The 19613-nt window shown below is 36.7% G+C and overlaps 2 protein-coding genes across 2 annotated transcripts; one reads left to right on the plus strand and one right to left on the minus strand.

Moving 5' to 3' along the window:
- Positions 1–5906: 5906 nt before the first annotated feature.
- On the plus strand, positions 5907–6576 carry LOC147566745 (uncharacterized). Its single transcript, XM_086655452.1, has 2 exons — positions 5907–5921; positions 6031–6576. The coding sequence occupies exons 1-2, from the start codon at positions 5907–5909 to the stop codon at positions 6574–6576; spliced, it is 561 nt and encodes a 186-aa protein (XP_086511578.1).
- Positions 6577–17290: 10714 nt separating this feature from the next.
- Positions 17291–18751, minus strand: LOC147566746 (uncharacterized). Its single transcript, XM_086655464.1, has 3 exons — positions 18487–18751; positions 17888–18284; positions 17291–17678 (listed from the first exon to the last, which is right to left on the minus strand). Exons 1-3 carry the CDS (start codon positions 18749–18751, stop codon positions 17291–17293), a joined length of 1050 nt encoding a protein of 349 aa, XP_086511590.1.
- Positions 18752–19613: the final 862 nt, after the last annotated feature.

The raw sequence follows: 19613 nt of genomic DNA on the forward strand, positions 1-19613 counted from the left end.
AAGAGATAAGTTTCCCCCCTTAGACGCGTGGAGTCCAAACTTGCTTAAACACTTCAAGATCAGTTAGGCGACTAGGATCTTTAAGGTATTTCGGGATTAAGTCGGTAGGTTGCTAGTGCGCTTCTGCTTTCCCAGACTGGGTGTAAGACATTGACCGAACCTACATGGACCCCCCTCATTCCTTTGGAGACCCCAGGGCTGATTTTTTCATGCCGAGGGCGTTACAGGGCTGGTTTCCTCTAGCCGACCTCCCATTTAGGGGAGTATGTATTGGTTGAAAATCAAATATTGATGAGTTGGACAATTAGAGATATCTCAAGAGGACACTCTAGAAATAGAGTGTCCTCTTGAGATATCTCTATTCCACCCTCGACACGTCATCTTAGAGATCCAAATAGAGTGTTGCATTGGAGAGGATTTTTAAGAAAAAACTCTAAAAATCTTAAGTGGCACTCGGAGTTTCTAAGATTGAGTGTTGCATTGGAGATGCTCTAAACTATAATCTGAGATTTTATAATTACTTGTTGTGCATACTTGCTTATTAAGGCCATAAAACAATACACTAGGTATAGACTCTTTTTCTCTATAATGTAATCCAAAGCAAAATTATAAGTAAAAGAAGGAACAAATAATTAAGACAAGATTATATATATATATATATATATTGTGAGAGTCGGTGGTGAGACTCAAATTGGAAGTCGGTCTGGTGAGAATCCAATTCCAAATTGGATTTCCAAATTTGACTCAAAATTGGAAACTACTCAAAATTTGGAATTTGCTCAAAACTCAAGATTGGAGTCAGTTTTCAATGTTATATATAGGGGGTTTGAGTATTGGTAAAATATACAACAACACAAACACAACAACTACTCAACATAGAGAGAGAGAGAGCAAGTGAGAGAGAAATTTTTCATTGTTTTAAACGGTGTTTAATTTCTCGGTCGTCGAAGATCTAGTATAGAAGGTTAATTTCTATATGGTACCATCTTGAGACGAACTTGCGGGTTGTGTGAGTCGTCTTCATCTATCCTTCAATAAAGTTTTCTTGTTCGTCCGAGGACGTAGGGTTTAAGCTGAACCTCGTTAATTATGTTTACATATTTAGCTTTGGTTTAGATTTTCGATTAATTTTCATAATCGGATCAATTTCTAGGATATGTTCGATAGCTTCCGCGAACTTTTAGTACTAACAATTGGTATCAGGAGTCAAGGGTTATCGGCTATGGTGTACGGAAGACAAGAAGTTTGTAATCAGCAGAGATGTGGTGTTTGATGAGTCATCTATTGTAGCTAGGGAGAAAGCTACGGTGTCTAGTTGTGGTGATGTTGGGTCTACTAAAGCTCAAGTAGTGGAAGTAAAAGCCGAAGACCAACGGGTTTCTAAGAATCATGATAAGGTGGAGCATCAGGATAGTACTCCGGATGAAGAAATTGATGAACACAATCATGAGGAGGTTCAAGGAGAAGGTACACAAGTTTTACAATAACAGCAGCAAGATGTTTCGGTACACACTAAGCCGAAACGGTTATATAAGCCGGTACAGAGGTTAGGGTAAAACAAACCTCTTAGGCATTACGGGCAGACAAATGTGGTTGAATATGCACTCTCGGTGGAAGACGACGAGCCGGTCACCTTCAAACAAGCTATTGTCGCGGAGGAAAAAGAGAGTTGGTTGGTTGCTATGCAAGAAGAGATGAAGTCTCTTCACAAAAACAAGACATGGGAGATTGTCCCATTGCCCGAAGGTAAGTCTGTTATTGGTTGTAAATGGGTGTACAAGAAGAAAGAGGATTCTTCTGAGATCAAGGGTACAAGGTATACGGCAAGACTAGTGGCCAAGGGTTATGCACAGAAAGAAAGGGTCGACTACAATGAGATTTTCTCCCCAGTCGTGAAACATACTTCCATTCGGGTGCTATTGAATATTGTTGCTCACAGTGATCTTGAGCTGGAACAACTCGATGTTAAAACCGCCTTCTTGCACGGTGATTTGGAAGAAGAAATTTATATGGCTCAACCGGAGGGATACAAGGTTGAGGGTAAAGAAAATCAAGTATGTCGTTTGAGGAAGTCTCTTTACGGATTGAAACAATCCCCTCGTCAATGGTACAATCGATTTGATTTTTTTATTCTAAAGCATGGTTTTCGCAGAAGTGACTACGATTGTTGTGTATACATCAAGAAGCTTCGCGAATGTGACATTATTTATCTCATTTTGTATGTGGATGACATGCTTATTGCTTCTCGAAGCATGGTGGAGATAGATAAGTTGAAATCTCAACTCAGTCAAGAGTTTGAGATGAAAGACATGGGCGCTACAAAGAAGATACTGGGAATGGAGATTAAGAGAGAGCAGTCAAGTAAGAAACTGTACTTGAGTCAAATAGGTTACATCGAACGAGTAGTTTCTCAGTTCAGGATATGCAGAATGCGAAGGCGGTGTCAACACCTTCGGCACCACACTTCAAGCTCCCGGGAAGATAATCTCCCACTACTACGGTGGAGAAGGATCATATGAATCGTGTACCGTATGCTAGTGCAGTTGGCACTTTGATGCACGCTATGGTGTGTACTCGTCCGGATATTTCACAGGCGGTCAGTGTGGTTTGTAGGTTTATGGCAAACCCGGGGAAGACACATTGGGAAGCTGTGAAGTGGGTCTTGAGGTACTTAAAGGGTACCATTGATACGGGTTTGTGCTTTGGTGGAGACACATGTCAGGTAAGCGGTTATGTTGACTCGGATTATGCTGGCGATCTAGATAGCAGACGATCTACTACAGGTTATGTATTTAGGGTACATGGTGCTCCAGTTAGTTGGCGATCGATGTTACAATCTACAGTTGCTTTATCTACTACGGAGACCGAGTATATGGCTATGGCCGAGGGTGTGAAGGAAGCATTGTGGTTGTGGGTTCTGGATGATCTAGGGATTAAGCAGGAGTACGTAGATGTACGGTGTGATAGTCAAAGTGCGATCCACTTGGTGAAGAATATGGTTCATCATGCTGGTACTAAGCATATCGATGTTAGGTATCACTTCGTACGAGATGTCGTAGAGTCAGGTGATGTTTCTCATATGAAGGTTCACACAGATGAGAATCCCGCGGACATGTTGACTAAAGTGGTGACATGTAGTAAGTTTCAGCATTGCTTGGAATTGCTACAAATCGGCTCGTGTTAAGTTGCCCGAAAGGGCGTAATAACGACAAGGTAAATTTTTATGTGAAGGGTTGGTAGAACTACGGTAGGCTTGATCTTATAAAAGGGTACGTAGGAAGCCATGGTCAAATGGTGTAGTCGGATGAAGTTACAAGAAGCAGATATATTTTACAAGGAGTAGAGCTGGTGTTCGTCCAAAATTTGAAGTATATCAAATTGTGTACGAGGTGGAGGATTGTGAGAGTCGGTGGCGAGACTCAAATTGGAAGTCGGTTCGGTGAGAATCCAATTCCAAATTGGATTTCCAAATTGGACTCCAAAATTGGAAACTACTTAAAATATGGAAACTGCTCAAATTTGGAAATTGCCCAAAACTCAAGATTGGAGTCAGTTTTTAATGCTATATATAGGGGGTTTGAGTATTGGTAAAATATACAACAACACAAACACAACAACTACTCAACATAGAGTGAGAGCAACTGAGAGAGAAAATTTTCATTGTTTTGAGCGGTGTTTAATTTCTCGGTCGTCGAAGATCTAATATAGAAGGTTAAGTTCTATACTGTACCATCTTGGGACGAACTTGCGGGTTGTGTGAGTCGTCTTCATCTATCCTTCAATAAAGTTTTCTTGTTCGCCCAAGGACGTAGGCTTTAAGCCGAACCTCGTTAATTCTGTTTACATATTTAGTTTTGGTTTAGTTTTTCGATTAATTTTCATAATCAGATCAATTTCTAAGATATGTTCGATAGCTTCCGTGAACTTTTAGTACTAACATATATATATATATATATATATATATATATATATATATAACATATTTAAAAATTATGTGTGTGTGTGGTGTGAGTGTTTGGCCAACTGGCCACATTTCCATTTTCTCATTTTACACTCATTATATTTGATCCCTCTACTACTCTACGGTACGCGAATCAGGACACCGTACTTGTATCCATTCATGAAATCTGCACACAAACTTTTGACTCGTGTGAGCATGATTAAGTCTGATTTTTTTGTGGTGTTAAGAATTCACGGGATAGGATTGGCTAATAAATACATTCCTTCAACTCGTATTTACTTCTGTACACATTCTTAAGTTGCATGTGGAAATGGACTATCAAACAATACGACCTTAAGTCACTTACGTCTCCCTCCTGTTAGTTCAGTTTATATTTATACAATTCATTCGAGTTTCTAGCAATATATATACAACCTTTCAGAAATAAATCTATTGGTTCTTACAATTCAGAATAGGGTAGTGATTCATACACAGCCTTGATGTGTAGTGTGTAGGAAAGCAACTTTTACTGACCTTCAATAAAAAAAAGAAGAAAATATTGTATGGCTTCCTAAAATTGATATTCATTTTCATGACAACAAAATAATTTAGCGCCTTTAAACGGTTGACGGGGTGCCCCTCGTGAGGTGTATGGCTTTAGTACAAGATCTTACATGTGGTAGATGCTGCCTACTAGTGGTGTAGCTACGTAAGGACTAATTCTCCTTCCCCCCTCCCTTGATAAAGTATTTATCATCTGACTCGAAGCAGTGTTGAAGGTATCAAAAATACTCTTAAGGTTGCTGAGATTCTCGTGAGAATAGAGACCGAAAATAAGACCCACCCGAAATTCAAGCGTATCATTACTCGAAACCTTAAAGTCCACCAATCCTCTTCCCTCGATAAATACCTTGGTACGCACCTTTTCATCGGTGCCAATAAAAAGCAGGTTTTTTCCACCCTTCTTGACCAAATCCAAAACAAACTTTCTAAATGGCATACTCATCTTCTCTCCCAAGCTGGCTGCTCAATTGTAGTCTCTACAATTGCAGCAGCCGTTCCCCGATACCAAATGCAGTACTTTTCCATTCCTAAAGACATAAGTAATCGCATTGAGACCATCCAAAGGTCTTTCTAGTGGGGAAAATCAAAATCCATCCACACTATCAACTGGTCCCAAATTTGTAGGCCCCGCAAACTTGGTAAGACTAGGCATCAGACTCCCCTCTATTGATAACAAATATTTTCTTAGCAAACTCATCTGGCGTATTCTCAAGAACCCAGATGCCCCTTGGGCCAAAATTCTCAAAGCCAAATACTACCCTAAGGGAACCAAACCAACGACAACTAAACCTAATCATTCCAGGTTTTGGAAATCTTTAGCGAAACGTTATAAACAAGTTAACAATCTCATTTTTTGGGATGTGAATAAGGGCACAAATATTAATATTTGGGAGGATTACTGGATTCCGAATCATAAACTCCCTATAGCTAATGATTACAACTGCAATTTACATACAGTGGCTCAATTGATCACTATTAATCATTGAAACATGGACTTGTTAAACCATTTTTTCAATAACGAGTTATGCAGGGCTATCAGCAACATCAATTTGCAAAATCATAAGGACGACTCCATGAAATGGACATTAACCAAATCAGGTAATTTTACCATAAAATCTATGTACGATCAGTTGATAACCAAGAACTTTGAATATGACCCTCCGGAATGGAACTTTATTTGGAATATTCCAACGATCCCTAGAATTAAACTATTTCTATGGAAGTGTTGCACTAATAGTCTACCTGTGCGTGGAAAAATTGGAAACTACATTGGTAATTTTTTTAATTGTGTTTTTTGTGATAATGTTGAAATTACGTCTCATATACTGCTACATCGCGGTTTTACCCGCACTATATGGTTTCACTGTAATATCATGCCAGAGAACATCACCAATATACAGGAATGGATACTGGAGTGGTGAAATTTTGAACCAGAATCACAGTCTCTATATGCCAAAATTCTATGGTTCATTTGGAAAGCAAGGTGTGAATAATGTTTTTCTTCGATTAAGCAAACCCCTACACAGGTGATCACCCACATTCAAGGTTCAATCACTTCCCCGGTTCGAGGTCAAAAGGAAACAAACAATATCGCCCCACTCAATTGGTCCTCCCCAGAACCACCTTTTCTCAAGTGCAATGTGGATGCCTCTTTCAAGACACTTTTAGACCCTGCTGGCTACGGTTGTATTATACATGATGACAAGGCGGAATTTGTTATTGCAATGGCAGGCTTGATTAGAGGCCAAACGACGGAAGAATGCGAATGTCAGGCGATCGTACGGGCAATGGAATGGGCGACACAGCTTCAAATCACTCATCTGCATATGGAAAGTGATAACCAAAACATAATAAGATACCTTAACTACGGTAGCAAGTCAATCGATTGGCAGACAGAAAAATTCATGGATAATATTCTGAAGCTCAAGAGTCATTTCCTCTCCACCAAATTCACCCATATCTCTAGGGATCACAACAGATGGGCTGACAAACTCGCTAAGTGGGGCAGGAAAAATGCTTGTAATCGAACTTGGAACTCTCTCCATGAGCTTCACGATGGTTTGGATGCTTAAATTTATTTTCTGTTCAATAAAAAAAAAGTATTTATTATAATATGTAGTTTTTTTTGGACAAAATCAGTCTACCTGATTATTATCCATGTCTGCCCAATATTTTTGGCAGTGCAATTGGTGGATCTTCAAGCTTTAATGTGTAGATCAAGGGTTTAAGTCCCATGAAGTGCTATTACTGCTTTTCTCTCTTCCTTTAAACTTTTAAGGAACAAAACTAATAAAATCTAGTTGATAATAAACTAGGGTCCGTGGGGATATAGACCAAAATAATAATCAAAAAAGGTTTAGGGTCCAATCTTGTTAAAACATGGATATTTAGTCCTTTTACACATTGGACAAAAAAAACCTTATAAATCATATAAGATTTACGTCTGTGTCCCTAAAGTAATAAAGCCGGAAATCTAAATGTTGGTTGTGCGAGAATATTTTGTAACGGACAAAATCCGTGATTTATGGGTTATTAATAGGATCTTTAGATTTTTACCTACCCAACTTTCTCTCTCTTCTTTTAACGTTTTAGGTAAAAAAGGGTTTTTACCTAAAACGAAACGGTGAAAAACCCTAAAGAAAACTCTGAATCGCCATCATCGAAAGCCAAGAAATCTGTTGTTCATCAACCTTCTTAAGCTTTAAACATTTCGGTTGAGATTTCCGGTTCAGGTGAAAAGGTATTGATGAAATCCCTCATCGTTTAGTTCCGTCGTTTGTTTTTTGAACCATCGTTACTGTCAGGTGAAAACCCTTATAAATCCGATTTTGCATGTTAAATTTTCATCATAAAGAAGATAGTTGCATCGTTATGGTAAGATTTTGGTGTGATTGTTAGGGTTTTTTCTGTTCTGATCTTATTATTGAAGTTTTAAAGCTTAGTAATACATCATAATATTTGGGGTTAATTCCGTTTTGGCCCCCGATTTGTGACCAACTGGCCGTTTTGGCCCCCAATTGTGTCCGGCAGTTCGTTTTGGCCCGGAAGGGTTAAATTTTGACGAAATTAACCTCGGGGGCCAAAAAGGAATTATTTCTATAAAAACAGATTAAAGGCATAAAAGCCACATCACCTCATTCTTTCTCCTCCACTTCACCTTCTCTCTCCTCCATCACACCACCTCCTCTCCACCTCACCTTCTTCTTCTCCGGCGAATGGTTGCCGGCCGGAGTAACAATTCCGGCCGGCAACCATAAACTTTAAAAAAAAAAAAAAAAAATTCTCTCTTCTTCTTCCTTTCTCTCTCTCCTTCCTTTCTCTCTCTTCTTCTCTCATTTCTCTCTCTTCTTCTCCTTTCTCTCTCTAAAACCTCCGGCGAAGGGTTCCTTCGCCGAAGGTTTACTCCAACAGACCTTCGAAGGTCTGTTGAAGATCTGCTCAACAGACCTTCGAAGATCTGATTCAACAGACCTTCGAAGGTCTGTTGAAGATCTGATTCAACAGACCTTCGAAGGTCTGTTGAAGATCCGATTCAACAGACTTTGAAGGTCTGTTGAAGATCCGATTCAACAAACCTTCAAGGTCTGTTGAAGACCTCCGGCGAAGGGAACCCCTTCGCCGGAGGTGTTAGAGAGAGAAAGGAAGAAGGAGGGAGAGAAAGGAAGAAGGAGAGAGAGAAAGGAAGGAGGAGAGAGAGAAAGGAAGAAGAAGGGGGAGAAAGGAAGGAGAGGGAGAAAGGAGAGAAGAAGAGAGAGAATGGAAGAAGAAGAGAGAGAAAGGAAGAAGAAGAAGAAGAGGAGAGAGAAAGGAAGATTTTTTTTTTGGTAAAGGTGGCCGGCCGGAATTTTTTATTCCGGCCGGCAACCTTTCGCCGGAGAAGAAGGTGAGGTGGACAGAGATGATGTGTTAATTGTTAGATGAGGTGGACAAAGGAAAAGAAAAAAAATAATTACAGAATTGCCATGGGGGTAGAATTGGGAGGTTGAAAAAAAATTGGGGCCATTGAGGAATTTTTTGGGCCAAAACGAACTGTCGGACACAATTGGGGGCCAAAACGGCCAGTTGGTCACAAATCGGGGGCCAAAACGGAATTAACCCTAATATTTGGGATCAGTTTGATAAATTATCCATAATGTTATGTGATAATGAAAAATCGTTTTGATATCATTCAATAAATTTATGATTCTTTCTTTTTTGGGGGCTAGGGTTAGTATTGTGTTTTGGCCGATTTTGTGAGTTTGTAAGGGTTTTGATATGTTTTTTAAGTTGTTAGGTTTCATAATGTTACTATTATTTTGCTTATAATGTATAAATTACACGAAATTTCTTATAAAATGTGTTTCTAGGTGATGCAGGGGCACCCGGCATGGAGACTAATTCCATGACCGGACCCGGTCATGGTCCAACCGGCCAAGGAGAGAGGACTTAGAAAGTTCTTATTTTAGTATGTTTATTAATTAATTTTGGTTTAGGAATTATGCTATTTTAATATTTCCAATAATTGGAAAGGTCCAGAGTTAGTCCAGTTATTTAGGCAAGTTGCAGTATTTAATTATTTAGGAATTCTAATTCAAGTCTATCTAGGAAAGTCCAAAACCCTATAAGAGGGATATCTAGTTTGTCTATTATTTTGAGATTTGAGAGAAAAACCCCATTGAAGTTTTAATAAAGTTTATTATTTAGAGTTATTTGATCTTTAATTTCATTGTTCTTATTTTGTTATTTCATATCTTTAATTCCGCTGCGTTTCTACATCAAGTGGTATCTAGAGCCATAATTTTTTTTTTTTTTTTTCTTCATCACTTTTATCATCATGGTTAATACTACTACTACTACACCAACTAACCAACTAAGGAGAAATCACCAACTTTCTCTTCTGAATGGGACAACATTAAAGAAGGGCTATCTGTAGGAAGAAAATTGGAAGAAGGGTTCAATGAGTACAAGAAGGAAACAACAGAAAAATTCGACAAAATCGATAAAAGATTCGATCAACTCAATGACTCAATCACCATCATCTCCAAACAACTTGAAGGTATGTGTAAAAACCAAACTCCACCTCCTACCACTATCACACATCAACCCTCACCACTAACGGGCACCACCACCACCACAACCACTCGGTTTCCCCCTCTAGGTTTCTCCTCCGAACCGACGACACCACTCTTCGGCCACACCATTAGCCACCCTCCACCGATTATAACACCACCCTTCACCACCTCCTATTCACCAAACACATTTTTTCCAACACCTAGCTACCCCCCCTATACCCACTCTTCAACACCACCATCATTCTCCTTCCCCGAGCCGACGACAACACCACACCGACCACCACCCGAGAGCCACCTCTCGGCCGATCACAATACCCTCACCACTCCACAAACCAACAACCGAAACATCACCAACCTAACCCAACCAATTGGCCCTTTAGGAACCGTTACGACCCAACAAGACCCACGTACCCTTTACCCGTATAACCGATACCCATCATTCCCAACAAACCCAATCGAAACCAACCCACCGTACCATCAACATCACTACCAATACAACCCTTATACCAAAACACGATCAACCACCACACCTTTTGATCCGGTCACACCACCTTCACAACACCGTCGCCCCCTTGAAACCGAACCACACCACAACCTCCCTTTCCAACCCGACAACACTACCAACCAACGTCATCAAAACCACCCGGTCAACCGAAACCGAGACCACCTCTCCACCAATTCTCTAAACCGTGACCTTACTACCACTCTCACCCGTCCAACCAACATACAACAACGACAAACTTTGGGAGTACAAAGCAACCAAACCGAACGTGATCACTACATTCCACCCACCGACATCGAATCTCCAAATCCTAGTTCATCATACCGTATTCGAATGGAGGTACCTTCATATGATGGTTCGATTAATATTGAAGATTTCTTGGATTACGTCTCTAGACTTGAGATATTTTTTGATGTTATGCAAGTTGAAGGCCCTGAACAGGTACGTTGTGTAACTGGTTATTTATCTAAAACTGCTCTTACTTGGTGGAAACAGGAATCTGAGAATCGTCGTTTATTAAACCTTCCACCTATTTCTTCATGGTTAGAATTGAAACCATTAATGTTCTCCCGTTTTCTCCCTCCGGATTATGAGAACCAACTATGTGTTGATTATTTACGTTGCCGCCAAGGAAGACGTTCCGTTGAGGAATATGCTTCGGAATTCCAAAGACTTATTACTAGACTTAATCTCCCAGATTCAGAGTCAATGAAAGTAGAAAAATTCAAGGACGAACTTCGTAATGATATTAAAGATTTGGTTAATTTGAGAGCTTTTAATTCGGTTTCTGAATGTATTAGTGTAGCTCGGTCTTTTGAATCTGATTCACGTTCAATTTTTCGAGGACATAATACGAGAAATCAAACAGTCAGAACTCTACCAGATGAATTAGATCAATCAAAGCAGGCGGAAGACGGTACTAAATCACTAACAGAAAATCCTTATAAAAAGCCTCCACCAGTTAAGTGTTATCGTTGTTTTGAAACAGGCCACTATTCTAATGCTTGCCCCTCTCGCGGTAAAGCTAATTTGGTAGAAAAGAAAGCTGATTCGGATACAGATGAGGATCAATTTGAACGAATTAACACTATTCCCGACAATGGTGATAGGGTTATGTTACTCACTCGACGAGTTCTTTTCACACCTTTCAAGAGGAATTTATCTCAACGAAAGAATTTGTTCGTTACACGGGGAACAGTACTGAATAAAGTTTGTACTATTGTATTGACAATGGTTGTGTAGAGAATTTGATTTCTACTAAACTAGTCAATTTCTTGGGTATTCCTACAGTGATTAAATCAACACCATATAAAACAGCTTGGATTCAGTCCGGTACTACAACAAGAGTTGATCATATGTGTACTATTAATCTTTCTATTGGTTCTTCTTATGTGTCTACAGTTAATTGTGATGTTACAGATATGGATTTATGCCACATCATATTAGGACGGCCATGGCAATCTGATGTTGATGCCACTTACTGTGGTCGTTCGAATGTTTATGAATTTCCATGGAAGAAGATGATTGTGACATTATTACCAATTGATGATGGATCGGAGGAATTACATTCTCTTCACAAACGGTTCGGGACGAACCTCTTGAGGGAAGAGGATGCTGATGCAGGGGCACCCGGCATGGAGACTAATTCCATGACCGGACCCGGTCATGGTCCAACCGGCCAAGGAGAGAGGACTTAGAAAGTTCTTATTTTAGTATGTTTATTAATTAATTTTGGTTTAGGAATTATGCTATTTTAATATTTCCAATAATTGGAAAGGTCCAGAGTTAGTCCAGTTATTTAGGCAAGTTGCAGTATTTAATTATTTAGGAATTCTAATTCAAGTCTATCTAGGAAAGTCCAAAACCCTATAAGAGGGATATCTAGTTTGTCTATTATTTTGAGATTTGAGAGAAAAACCCCATTGAAGTTTTAATAAAGTTTATTATTTAGAGTTATTTGATCTTTAATTTCATTGTTCTTATTTAGTTATTTCATATCTTTAATTCCGCTGCGTTTCTACATCACTAGGGTTCTTGAAGAATGAGAACATTTTAATTTTTGGTTGCAGGAGAATTCAATGGCACCAAAGTAAAAAAGGACACCTAAAGCTACCAAGGATTCTACACCAGTCAGAAGAAGTCCATTATAAAGGAAAGCATCAGAGGAAGAAGTAGGTCCTGCCAAGAAATCGAAAAACAAAGAAATCTCAGCCAATGTAGAAGGTGAAACTGTTAAAAAGTTGAAAAACAAAACACTTTCTGTCAAAGAGGTATGATTTATGAGAATGTTTTAGTAATTTCTATCCATTCTTTTAATTTATGTAAAGTATAGATAATTTAGATGAAAGAGTGTTATTCTTACATATAAATGGTTCAAATTTATGTAACAGGTGGGAGCAAGCTCAACAACAAAGAAAGGGAAGGAAAAAGAGAACAATTGTCGTACTGTTGACATAGTGGGGGAGAAAAAGATAATACCAGAGGGGAAGACTTTCAATCCATTCAGATACAGCTTGAGCAAACCGATCGAGTTGATAACAAGCCACCGTCAGTACATGACGGAAGAGATGAAGGAAGAAATTGGCAATACACCTTTCTCAAAGCTTTTTGATTCCATGGCAGAAGGATTCATCCTTAGGGAAAACTATAACACTCGGCCAATAAGTGCAATACTAGATATTCTATGTCGATACAAAAAATCGACAAAAAAATTCGTTATTGGTGGGGTTGAGTTAGAGTTTAAACCAGAAGATGTATCCCTATTGCTTGGTATGCCAATGGAGGGTGCAGAATACGATGCTTTTCCAAAGTTTCATGAACAAGATCCCTTCAAGTGTTCCTTTCTAATGAAATATTTTGAGGAACCAATAAAAAAGTCAAGTAACAAAAACAAGGGGATTTCAAGTGCTTATGTTGCAATGGCACTACAGAGATGTATTAGAAACCATGAACCAACAATCGAATTTGTAAGTCTTTTAATCATGTTGTTAGCAGCCAATTTTCTGTTTGCAACTTTGGCTGGTTTCACTGTTCTGCCAAGCATTTATAAGAACATAATGTCGAGAAGGGCTATCAATAGGGTGTCATGGCCAAGAGCCATACACTCTTACATGATGGAAACCATTGACAAACATGCTGAAGAACCAACCAAAGCATCTGGTAGTCTGTTACTTTTACCTGTAAGTATGCATACTTTACATGATCTCTGTTAGACTTTATTTAGAGATAATATACTTTACATAAAATTATGTTTATAATAGTTGTGTGATGTGGAAATTTTACATTTTGTTTTATAGTTCTGGATATGCATGCACGCATCACTTTATCCTAAGAATCCTTTGAATGCAACAAAATATCCAAGGTTCTTGAGGTGGTCAGTTGATGCTTTTAGTAATGGAATGGAGAGCGATATTGCCGGACTTGAAGAAGAGCAGGTATAATTTATATAACACTAATGTATATTTATCATAAAGTATATATAATTTATATTAATCACTGTTAAATTAACATTATATGATTCAGACTGAATCATGAAATAAATTTTCTTTATAATAATTTTTCTATAATTTACATTAAATAATAAGTTTGGCCATGAAATTTTGGGATGATGATTAATGTTCAAATGCAGGTAATTGTTAGTGTTGATGAAGAAGAAAATGAAGAAGAACATGGTTTGCTCAAATTTACTGAAAAGGTTGATATTGAATTAACCTATGATCAGAAAATTGATATGCTGGAGATGATAGAATTTCTAAAGAGTTGAATGAAGTCTAAAGACGTTGAAATAGAGATGTTGAGAAAAGAAATAGCTGAATTGAAGGAACAACTTAAGTTGAAGGAAAAAGTTAATGTGGAAGAATGTGAAGATCAAGGTAATGATGGAAATGATGAAAGTAATTTTGGTTTTGAAAGTAATGTGGGAGATAAAGATGTAGGTCAAGAAGATGGAATGGAAGGTGGTTATGAGAATAGTGAAAAAGAAGAAGATAAAGATGTTGAGGGAAATGTCGGTGATGATGGTGATAAGCAACAGGAGAGTGAGATTAACAATGATGGTGGCAACAACTTTGGTGAGTCATTTTCTATTACTCCCTCCGTCCCAAATTAAGAGTCCCATATTGGTAATCCAACTTATTTTCATAGTTTTTCTTCTTCCAAGTTTACCCTTATTTATTTGATAACTTTTGTTAGAGTAATTCAAGGGTTATCAATCAAATTTGACCATTAGTCATGTAAAGTAACTATATTAATCTAAAAAAAAGAATTTGTTGATTGGAAAAATCAATTTTTGTATTGGAAAGTGTCAAATGCCTTAATTAGCTTAATTAAAGCACCATATTGGAAATATTAAAGAAAGGGTATTCATGGAAAAGTAAGGGATTTTATATGATATATTTGGAATGGGACTCTTAATTTGGGACATCCCAAAAAGGAATAGTGGACTCTTAATTTGGGACGGAGGGAGTAAAATTTATTAAAAATGATGGTATAACATTACTTATAGTATGCATAATTTCACATCTATTATGTATCGATGTCATAAATTATAGGTATTTTATCAGACATTATGATTTGTTTACATGATCTATCTCAATATAGCTGTAAAATTATGCATGATTTATCTAAAATTCTTTTTATTATTTGTTCAGAAGCTGATGAAAATGTACCATGCATAGCCGTAGTCAAGTATCAAATGGTTGAAGATAGAGTTTATAGTAGCACACCAACATTTGACCTGGGTATTGATGATAATGAGCCAAATGACTTTGCTGGTATAGCAGAACTTGCAAAATCTTACAAAGGAAAAGATGTACAAATAGATGAAGATGATGATTTTGTAGAGCCTTCACCAAAGACAGTAAAGAAGCCAAGGACAAAGTCAAAAGCATCAAAAGGAGTAGGATTAAAACAAGATGATGCTGTTAAAACACCTAAGCAAAATTCTCTTATCAAGAGAGTGAAGGAAGCCCCTAGGACAAGAAAGCATACTGAAAAGGCAGATCCAAAATTAATGGAAGGTAAGGTTACTAAGAAGAATGCTACAATGTCGAAAAAGGAGGTCGTGAATGTCGAAACTGTGGAAGATACTAAGGGGAAGAAACCAGCATCAGATGATGACGAGAAACTCTGCAACTGGAAGAAGAGCATAGTATGGAAACAAGTTAAAGATGATGAAAAGGGGCTGTTGGAAGAGTTTAGCAAAGGAGGAAAAAACACGTAATTGATTTTATATGTATTAAAGATGTTATATTTTGTGAACAATGTTATGTTGTTGAAGTATTAGTATTGTGTTTGTAACTGATATTTTGTGAGCTTTATGAAATATTATATTTATGAGTTCTAGAAATATTTCTATATTGACTAACAATATCCAACATGCAGAACACTTGTTTGGACAAATCTAATCATGAGTGAGATCAGAGGGAGACAGTTGGAACTACTAATGATGAATTGCGAGACAGATGCTCAGATTATAAATTGGTGGGGAAAACATTTATTTTCTGAAGTAATGGTTGGTGCTGGACAAGTATTCATTCTTGGAGCAGAGTTATGGGTAAGTGTTCAGATACATTCTATTATGTTATGAATCTTTATTTATAAAGTATACATAATTTACATGAAACTGTCAGTGAGATTATGTTTAAATATGCATAATGTATGATAAAGGTGTCATAATTTATCAAACAACATGACTGTTGCACTAAAACAGTAACCATCTTGGTGCAGATTTATGTGTAAAGTTATGTTCAGACCATAACTTTTAATTTATAGACAGTAAATTATTTAAGATTTACATGAAATATATCATATTGTTTAATGTTTAATTTAATCTTTATATGATAAGATGCAAACTTGGTGTGCAAATCTTGAATGTTTATTGTACAGACAATGATAAAATGCAAGGCAACCAAAGCAAACATAAACGCACTATTCAAAGATCGGATTTTAAATGAGGTTGATAGAGGGCTGCTGTCGTATGTAGTTGCACCAATGTGTCATGCGATGATTACAAATGTAAGTAGGGGTATCCATTGGACGTTGTTTGTTTTTTATTATTATGATCAAACTTGGACACACTACAACTCGTTGTTCTTCGACATCAAACTACGTAAAGTTTGCGAAGAAAATGCTAAGAAGTATGCGCAGGAGATACTTGATGTGCTTCATGAAATACAATATGTAAGTCCTGAATTAAAAAAAAATGTAAAGATTTGAAAACGTCGTATGATCATCAACAAGGAGAGAAGTAAGTAACAACCTTGATATATTATTTTTAATATTACTATTATAGCACCACATTTGATGTTACTTATTTCATGGTTTGAAATTTACTATAATTTAAAAATGATGGACAGTGCGGATTGTGGTCCATTTATAATGCTACAAATGGAGTTGTTGTTCATGAAACATTTCAAATGGGGAGTACAAAAAGAATTTCTTAGCGATGATTGGACTGATTTAGCACAACGAAAGAGGGCGCAAGTGACGTACGAGCTTCTGAATGAAACGAGAGATCAGTGGAGAAAGAATTTATAATAGTTTAGTTTTTAATTTTTGGAAGGTCTACAATTATTGGACAAATGTAATATCTCGAAGTATTTGAACCCAAAATCAATTTAATGACAGATTCTCTATATGATTATATTATATAAATGTTTGGATTGTTATTTAAATTATAGTAATTTCTGTTAGATAAATCCAGATAAAGCAATTTATATAGTGTACTGATATAAACTCAGTAAGATTTATACGGAGGAATTCATTATGTACCATAAATTATTATAATTTATGGGACAAATTATTGTATGTATGTAAAAGCTTAAAAAAATTTCTACTAAATTATGTATACTTTATAGTAAATTATGCAAACATATTGAAACATAATAACACATTTATCATAAACAATGAAATTTTTCCAATTTGTTTGTCATTAATAAGAACCGGAGATACATTGTTTATACTGTAACTGAAGAAATAAAATCAAATATTAACCCTACATGTGGAGTGATTGTGGTAGGAAGGTTGCTTACACCTACCACATATCCTCAATTTCCTGGGAATGTTCCCTGAGCTCTCGATCCGTACTGTTCTTGGCCTACCCGGTCTACGACGAATCAACGGTGGAAGTGTTTTTGACTCTTCATCAAATGAACGAGGCTCATCAAAATTTGGGATTGGCATTATATGTTCCTGGTAAGTCTTAACATAAGACTCAGTTGTCCATATAGGATCTTAAAAACAATCTTGTTGATCGTCAGCCAAAGTTTTAATGCACAACATGCCGTGCTCACAAGGAACCCCATCTACCTGCCACCTTCTACATGTACAAGTTAGATTTAGAAGATCAACACAATGTGATGGATCAGAATAAACCTGAAATATGAGTGGTGCAGCCTGTGCATAATTCCAAGTAGCTGCACTATCATGTTTAGATTTCAAAAGATCAGTGATGGTTGGACACAAGAACGTAGTCCACTTCTTGGACAATTCACGTGCTACATTCATCTTGTTCATTATATGGGTACGTATTGCATCCAACATTGCTGTAATTGGGAGTACACGAGCATATCTGATTTGATTATTAAAGGACTCCGATAGTTGAGAAGTTATTGTTGTGTACCTGTTTGAACAAAACAGAAAAATTATAGTTATATCATGATCTAAAGAATTAAAAAAGGTGTTTACATTAAAATTTAATAAGTCTAAATTATAGTTATTGCTGTGTATAATGTCATATAGTATGATTTCAAAATCCTAAATCATGAAAAATTTATTAACAAACATATGTGATTTGAACCAAGGTATTTTGTAAAAATATATTGATCAAACCTTGGACCGGGGAAGAATGAATCTGCCCATGATGCAGGGTCTAAGGATTGAAAGAATGCAGCAACTTTGGAACCACCCATCTGTATCATCTGGTTAATAGTATTATTATACTCAGACTCGGGAATAGCTCTGGCTGCCTTGAAAATCAAAGATTGAAAGAACTTAGATTTTCGAGCTCCATTAGCGAGTCTTAACTTGAGATTATTCCTTAGATGCCAAACACAAAAATAATGGTTTGCTATAGGGAAAATTTTCTTAACACCGTTGATAATACCGTTGTGACGGTCTGAAATAAAAGTATATGTCTTCTCTATATCCACAGCATTGCGTAAATGACTTAAAAACCATTCCCAATTAATGTCGGCGTCAACAACAGCATAAGCAAAGGGAAACAGACCTGGAATTGCGAATTATGTTAGATAAATCCATAATACTGTAATCATATATGTCTAAATTACACGTAAAGCATAGGTAATGTAGATTGATTGTATAAACTTTATGCTAAATTATGAAGGGAATATTGAAATTATGAATAATGACAAGAAAGTATACAAACTGAAGACATAATATATTGTATTTATGTGAGTTTAGGAACTAACCATTGTTTCCATCCTTAGCAACAACAGCTAGAATGCAACCGTCAAAACGAGTTTTGCAAAAGGTTCCATCAACGTACATAACAGGTCTACAATATTTGAATCCAGCCATACAAGCATGTGGTGCTATAAAAATTCTTTGAAATCGACGACTAACATCGTCGATTTCTAATTGGACTATGCTGTTTGGATTTGTACGTGAAAAGACATTAGCATACCATTTAAGTTTTGCATATGAATCTCCTTCCTGGCCAAATGCTTCGTTCATTGCAACTTTCTTCCCCTCATAAGTGTAGTAATATGGAAGTTGGACGCCGTAGTTTTTCAAGAAATCGTTCTTCAAACTTTTAGTGGAACGATCTGGACTTCTTGTTACATCATCAAGAATAAGTTTACCAACAAAAGAACTGTTGATTTTGGGTTTTTTGATCTTCTTAATGAAATCAGTACAGTCATGTTTCATTTCCAAATCTTTCAAAATGAACATCGATTCGCATTTTAATGGTGCCGATCCATGCACTCTTCATTTGCAATCTTCCACAGGACACACAGCAGTAACACGCTTTGTATCATTTTTTATGAATTTGAAATCATGTCCTGTGTTAATACTATATTGCCTAAGAGCATATCGAAATGCTTTGGCACCACCGGGAAAGAGCTGTCCTACTTCTGTAAATATCTTATCCCAACCCTCTGATTTCAATTTGATTTGCTTAATTTGATTTGTTGATTCTGCCTGGAAATCCATCTGTGATAACATGTTGAAATATAATAAATACAAATAAATTTTGCATAAAGTATATTGATGTCAGATAAATCAAGTATACATTAGAATAAATTATATATAATTTATTCCAAATCAATCATGATGTGCAACAATATTGCGAATGTTTTATGTTAATGAAACGAACCCTGATTTATATTAAAGCATACGTAATGTTGTATTACAAACAGGTAACTTATGAGCCATAATATAGCATTCATTAAAAGCTTGATAAAGTATATATAATTTGTTAGAGAATTATGAAATGGTGTTTACAAGCTCAAAATCATTGAAGTTCTGATGTTTGCATGATTTACAATAATATATGATACTTTATGATAAATTACAGGTACTGATAATTCTGTTA

Source organism: Eschscholzia californica, unplaced genomic scaffold (genome assembly GCF_041429995.1).
Source record: "Eschscholzia californica isolate CP2 unplaced genomic scaffold, dmEscCali1.0.p SCAF_1, whole genome shotgun sequence".
Lineage (NCBI taxonomy): Eukaryota > Viridiplantae > Streptophyta > Magnoliopsida > Ranunculales > Papaveraceae > Eschscholzia > Eschscholzia californica.